General features: G+C 42.8%; 1 protein-coding gene across 3 annotated transcripts in view; it reads left to right on the forward strand.

Moving 5' to 3' along the window:
- Nucleotides 1–6,692, forward strand: part of LOC140206833 (NACHT, LRR and PYD domains-containing protein 3-like) — a 63,253-nt gene extending 56,561 nt beyond the window's left edge. For all 3 annotated transcript variants that reach the window (XM_072275073.1, XM_072275074.1, XM_072275072.1), the window contains 5 exons: nt 936–1,022; nt 2,140–2,310; nt 2,474–2,644; nt 2,800–2,967; nt 3,125–6,692. In XM_072275073.1, the coding sequence (XP_072131174.1) occupies nt 936–1,022; nt 2,140–2,310; nt 2,474–2,644; nt 2,800–2,967; nt 3,125–3,212 (685 nt within the window). In that variant the 3' untranslated portion in view covers nt 3,213–6,692. The remainder of the gene's footprint in view (nt 1–935; nt 1,023–2,139; nt 2,311–2,473; nt 2,645–2,799; nt 2,968–3,124) is intronic.
- The last annotated feature ends 299 nt before the right edge of the window (nt 6,693–6,991 follow it).

The following is a 6,991-nucleotide window of genomic DNA, read 5'->3' on the forward strand; positions in this document are numbered from 1 at the left end:
TAGGTTGGACTTTGTGATAGGCTGCACGTGGCTTGGTGCTCTGCAGTTTCCAAAAAAAACATCCTCAAATGCCTTCCATGTGAATATCCACCCCCACCCCTGTTCTTTCAATCGCCTGTCATTGATGACCTGTTTGATTTGTGAAACCACCACAAGTGCTTTCCTTAATCTTAGTAACAGCTGATTTGAGAATTGTCTGTTTCAAATATCGAAATCCCACAACATCTTTGTTTATTTCTTTCACAATGTTTCAAAAGTCTCAGTTTCATGAGGAGGCGGCAAAAAATATCTTCGGGTCTCCAAGTGGCTTAAATGCCATATTTTACTGCCCTGGAACCAACTGCTTACAGAGTGACCAATCTTTTATCAGATATTTTAATGAGATTCAGTAGCACGGTAATTCTGTCCACAAATGAAACAACAGTAGATGGTGTGTCCAAGCTGCATTCTGGTAGTAGCGCCATTACCTTCAGGTCAACACAAATGTTTTAGTTGTAGTTGTTTCAACAAGGCTTCCAGATTCCAGTAATTTTCTTTCGTATGTACTGCACAGCCAATTGGGATTGGAGGGTGGACATCACCGCTGTGTAGCATTGCAGCTTTCAGGCTAACACTGAAGAATCAATGAAAAGGCAGCATTGTTGAGGGTCTTGTTGGCAACCCAAAGCCTATCCAGGCATGCCTGGACAAGATAGAAAACTTTTCATGTTGATTGTTGGTAACATTGTAATTGACTTGAAATACGAATTGAAATAACAAATATAGATTATTCATATTCTAATGACAATTCCAAACAAGTGGTATGTGATAGGGAAATGTCATTGTGATTGCCATGTCCAGTGTAATCGAGAGCTAGGCAGTCAGGGGTTAACTGTTAAAATCCAGAAGTATTGTTTGTGATCTGTGACTTGCAACATTTTTTGTATCTGTTTTAGACTGGGGGGTAATAAACTGGGAGATTCAGGAGTGAAACTGGTGTCTGAGGCTCTGAGGAACCCGGAGTGTAAAATACAGAAACTGGGGTAAGTACCAGACTGTGGGAGATTGTGTTTACAGGCACTGGGTGTCTGACACTGAACATTAATATGATCAGTAATTGTTTTAGTGATAAACACTGGGGATGTGCACCGTGTCAGGTTCTTGCGGGCAGGTTTACTTGTGCTGTTGGTAATGGTTTAAACTAATATGGCAGGGGTATGGAAACTAGTATGACAGAGCTGAAGATGAGCCAACAGGTTTACAAGTAGATTACGGGTGTAACATGAATGTAAGGAAGGCCAAGCCAATGACTGAGAACAAATGCAGACAGAGCAAAATGTTAAGTTGTACCTCAGAGCCAAAGTCAAAATGGCAAATAATTCAGGACTGAGAGTGCTGTATTTAAATGTGCGTAGCATTCGGAATAAACTGGATAAACTTGTGTCGGAATTACAGATTGATTGGTATGACATTGTGGGCAACACTGAGTAGTGACTGAAAGAAGGCCATAGTTTGGAACTTAACATCAAAGGATGTACATTGTATCGAAAGGACAGGCAAGAAGGCATAGGCAGTGGTAGTGTTGTTAAGAGATGGAATTGGGGTATAGACATAGGGTCATAGGTTCCGAGAATGTTGAATCTATGAGTGGAGTTAAAAAAGCTACAATGGGAAGAAAAACCATTATGGGAATCATATATAGGCCTCCAAATAGTAGCTAATATGTGGGGCTGAGATTGCAAAGCCAGCTGGAAAAGGCATGTAATAAAAGCAATGAAACAATTGTAATTGGGGACTTCAATATGCAAGGAGATTAGGAAAATCAGATTGCTGATTGCAGGAGAGGAAACTTGTTAATTTGTTGCATGCCCACGATATGGCTTTTTAGAACAGCTGGTGTTTGAGCCAGCGAGGAATGGCTATCTTAGATGGGGTGTTGTGTCATAATCCACATCTTATTAGGAACCATCAGGAGGCAGTGATCATAAAGTCACTGATTTAATACTGCAGTTGTATCGAGTTGAGTTGGATCTGGGATCAGGCATGATGGGAAAATGGAGTGAATGCGATGGGCTGAGTGGCCTAATTCTGCTCCTATGTCTCATGGTCTTATGGCGTCCTTTCTCTCTGTGTTCTTCACCCTCCCTCTTATCTCTATAGGCTGAACAATGTCAGTCTTACAGATTCTGGTGCCAAGGATCTCACCTCCGCTCTCAGTACAAACAGATCACTTATAGAGCTTGTGCTGAGTGATAATGAACTGGGAGATTCAGGAGTGAAACTGGTCTGCATGGCTCTTGGGGACCCAGAGTGTAAAGTACAAACACTGTGGTAAGTACCAGACTATGAGATATTATGTTTACAGTCACTTGGTGTCAGACACTAAACATTACTGTGCTCAATAGTTGTGTTATTGATAAACTTTAGGGATTTCTACTGTCTCCCATCTCTCTGTGTCCTTGTGTCCCTCAGTATCACCCTCTCTCATTTCCAGGCTGAACAATGTTAGTCTCACAGATTCTGGTGCTAAGCATCTCACCTCCACTCTCAGTACAAACCGATCATTGACGGAGCTGGTCCTGAATGATAATAAACTGGGCGAATCAGGAGTGAAGCTGCTGTCTGAGGCTCTGAGGAACTCAGACTGTAAAATACAGCAACTGTGGTAGGTACCAGACTGTGGGAGATTGTGTTTACAGTCACTGGGTGTCTGATACTGAACATTAATGTGATCGGTAATTGTGTTACTGATAAACACTGGGGATTTGTACTGTCTCCTGTCTCTGTGTCCTTCACCCTCACTCTCTCTCTCATCTCCAGCCTAGGGGGTGTGAGTCTCACAGATAATGGTGCCAAGGATCTCACCTCCGCTTTGAGTACAAACCAGTCTCTGATGGTGTTGAACCTGGAGTCAAATTTGCTCACGGATCTCTCTGTCCCTGCTCTCTGCCGCTTTGTACAGGCCTTGCCGACTCTGGAACATATCCGGTGAGTGATTGTGTTAATGTTTAGTGTGATAATGTAATGCAGATCCGAGAAGTTTTCTTGTGTTATTTGTCTGTTGAAACCGTTAACCCCGGTCGCCTCTTATTGACTGTGTTGTGTAATCTGTTTATTTCCTCTTTATTTCTTCCATCTGTTTTAGACTGCTGAGGAATCAGTTCAGTCAAGCTGGGGAGAAGAAACTGAGGTCTCTGCAGGAATCCAAATCTGGACTGAGAGTGTTCCTGTGAACGGCCTCCCTCCGCTTGAACAGGCAGACTGCAGGTTTAATTCTCATCAGTTTGAACAGGTACCGGCTGCTGCTGAGCACTCTGTGATGTCAGAGGCAGTCCGTAGCAAGGTGCCTCCACCTCCTCTCCAGTGGCGCTGCTTCCGCCAGGGGTACGGTGCAGGGTTCTCAGGTGCGACCCTGGCGAATTACACAGACAGGAAAAGAACCAGGAGGCAGTGCTCAATCTGGGGCACTAGTGCCCGTGGACAGATTATCCGTGGAGTGAATCATTCTGCTCAATTTCCTGAGAGTACATTCAGCAGTCTGGCTGATATAATGCTGTTAAATTGACAAATATATCAGTGGTGACGCTGGACCTGCAGCGATCCCGGACACGGCCCTTTATAATCATCGGTTCCCCGATGCAGAGTGACGGTGAGAAACAGGACTGTTTCTTCAATCTGTTACTCGTTGTCGCCAGTCACTTAATTGTGTATGACTGTGAGTGATTTTTTTTATTTATTTCTTCCCGCAAGTTAGTAGGTCATGAAATGTTCAGTGTACATTTGTCATGATGAATTAAATACACGGCTTTAACTTTTTTTTTGTCTTGGTGTCAGAGTTTAGTCTTAATTGAGGAGAAAGAGTTTCCTGATGTTACTGCTGCCCTACATCAGCGGGTCTGATCTCGTCACATTGGCACAGCAGTAGCCACCCATTTCAATTCCACTTCCCATTCCAACATGTCAGTCCATGGCTTCCTCTACTCCTGTGATGGGGACACACTGAGGTTGGTGGAGCAAAACCTTGCATTCCGCCTGGCTAGCATCCAACCTGATGGCATGAACAACATTATCCTGAACTTTTAGAAACATAGAACATGCAGAAACATAGAAAATAGGTGCAGGAGTAGGCCATTCGGCCCTTCAAGCCTGCACCGCCATTCAGTATGATCATGGCTGATCATCCAACTCAGAACCCTGTACCTGCCTTCTCTCCATACCCCCTGATCCCTTTAGCCACAAGGGCCATATCTAACTCCCTCTTGAATATAGCCAATGAACTGGCCTCAACTGTTTCCTGTGGCAGAGAATTCCACAGATTCACCACTCTCTGTGTGAAGAAGTTTTTCCCCATCCCAGTCCTAAAAGGCTTCTCCTTTATGCTTAAACTGTGACCCTTCGTTCTGGACTTCCCCAACATTGGGAACAATCTAGCCTGTCCAATCCCTTTAGGATTTTATACGTTTCAATAAGATCCCTCCACAATCTTCTAAATTCCAGAGTGTATAAACCTAGTCGATCCAGTCTTTCATCATATGAAAGTCCTGCCATCCCAGGAATCAATAGTGAACCTTCTTTGTACTCCCTCTATGGCAAGAATGTCTTTCCTCAGATTAGGGGACCAAAACTGCACACAATACTCCAGGTGTGGTCTCACCAAGGCCTTGTACAACTGCAGTAGTACCTCCCTGCTCCTGTACTCAAATCCTCTTGCTATAAATGCCAGCATACCATTCGCCTTTTTCACCGCCTGCTGTACCTGCATGTCCACTTTCAATGACTGGTGTATAATGACACCCAGGTCTCATTGCACCTCCCCTTTTCCTAATCGGCCACTATTCAGATAATAACCTGTTTTCCTGTTCTTGTATCCAAAGTGGATATCCTCACATTTATCCACATTAAATTGCATCTGCCATGAATTTGCCCACTCACCTAATCTATCCAAGTCACTCTGCATCCTCTTAGCATCCTCCTCACAGCTAACACTGCCGCCCAGCTTCGTATACATTTAGTATACATGTTTTGAATGTCATGTCTTTATGTCTTGAACCTTCAGTAATTGCCCCAGTCTGACTCACACTCCTTGTTTATTTACCTGCCTGTCACCTCCCACTGGTGTTACAGATTATATATTTAGTAATACTCGAGAGGCAGCTAATATGTTTTCCCTTCGAGAAAATACACAGGACATCAGAGCGGAAGCCACCAGAGAGATTGTAGAAGTGAAGTTACACAGTGCTGGACTACGCCTTCACCTGATCGGGTGCAGTGTAGCTCACAGATCTGCCGTGCAAATCTGAAACTGTACAGCAGACAGTTTATGTAATTTAAATCCTAACACAAATCGGAGATTGAACTTACAGAAGGATCAGACTATGTTGGAATGTTGTTTATTGTGTGGGATTTCATGCTTAAACTTGTTGAATGTTGTTTACTTCTGCATGATCATTGACTTCAACAATACTTTGTTTTAATGGCTTCGAGTAACATATTTTCTCAATTTTGTTCGATTGTAACTGCATATTTTAGTAACCCTTAGGAGCAAGAAATTTTCAGAATTGGTTAAAAGTGTAGTTTGCACATATCAAGTGTGTATGGCCACAATTGATTTCATTTCAGGAGCAGAGGTGTGCAAGGTTGCATCAATGCATTAATATCTTGGGGACACCAGCAGAAGCTTTTTCTTCTCTCTTCCCTGGTTCTTTGAAAGAACACATGAAAACTTTTCCTTGTGGGAATTAATTACATCTCCATTCTGGATATGAGCTGCTTATAATTCACATGATTTTCCAGCGGTCCTATATCCGCTCTCACTTGCTTCCCTTTTACACTTTATGTAACTGAAGGAAATTTTGTTAATCTCTTTAATATTGTTGGCTAGCTTACTTTCATATTCCATCTTCACCTTAATTACTTTTTCAGTTGTTTTTTTAATCTTCCTAATGCATTAACTTCCCACTATTTTTTGTTCTATTATATGCACTCTCTTGGGCTTCTATGTTGGCCTTGACGTCTCTTGTTAGCCACGGTTGTGTCAACTTTCCTTTGGAACAGTGGTCCCCAACCACCGGGCCACGGACCGGTATCGGACCGCAAAGCATGTGCTACCGGGCTGCAAGGAAACCATATTATTTGGCAATATGAGTCAGCTGCACCTTTCCTCATTCCTTGTCACGCCCACTGTTGAACTTGAACGCATGCCAATTCATTACGCACGCCTCATCCATGTCGGCATGGGAAGATCAATTCCTCGAGCTTGCAAGTGACAGTGGGCTGAAAAGTACGTTTGACATAACATCTCTGCTGGCATTCTGGATCAAATTCAAGGCTAAATATCCTGAGATAGCCAGGAAAGCACTGAAAACATTGCTTCCATTTCCAACATTTTTCTGTGAAGCGGGGTTTTCTGCAGTGAATGCAACGAAAACTAAATTGCGGAATAGACTGGACATAAGGAACCCCCTTCGAGTATCACCGTCTCCCGTCACCCCTCGATGGGACCGTCTTGTTGCAGGGAAACAAGCCCAGCCAGGATTCAGTGATATTGGTGCGTTGCAATCATTTTGTATGTTCATATGAAGAAAATATGTACTGTGTGTTTAATATCCAAACGTTACTGAAAATGTTATGATGCTATTGACTTATCGCTATATTCTTGTGAGGAAAATATGCGCTGTGTTTAATATTAAATTTGTCTCGCACTTGTGTAACAATGTTTTACTTTGTTTAACATGTCTATAGAGATTAAGTTTTGGTTTTACTATCACTGCACCTTCACTCTGGAAAACACTAGCAGTGTCCAGATGGGAAACAGGAGTGAGTGCCATTGTTATCACAAAGGAAAATGAGCTATTCAAATTGAAAGGTTTTAAGTTGGAGAAGTCACCTGGAATGGATGGACTACATCCCAAAGTTCTAAAAGATGTTGTTGAAGAGATAGCAGATGTATTAGTTATGATCTTTCAAGAATCAGTTGATTCTGGCATAGTTACAGAGGAGGGGAAGATTGCAA

The sequence above is a fragment of the Mobula birostris genome, chromosome 13 (genome assembly GCF_030028105.1).
Source record: "Mobula birostris isolate sMobBir1 chromosome 13, sMobBir1.hap1, whole genome shotgun sequence".
Taxonomy (NCBI): Eukaryota; Metazoa; Chordata; class Chondrichthyes; order Myliobatiformes; family Myliobatidae; genus Mobula; species Mobula birostris.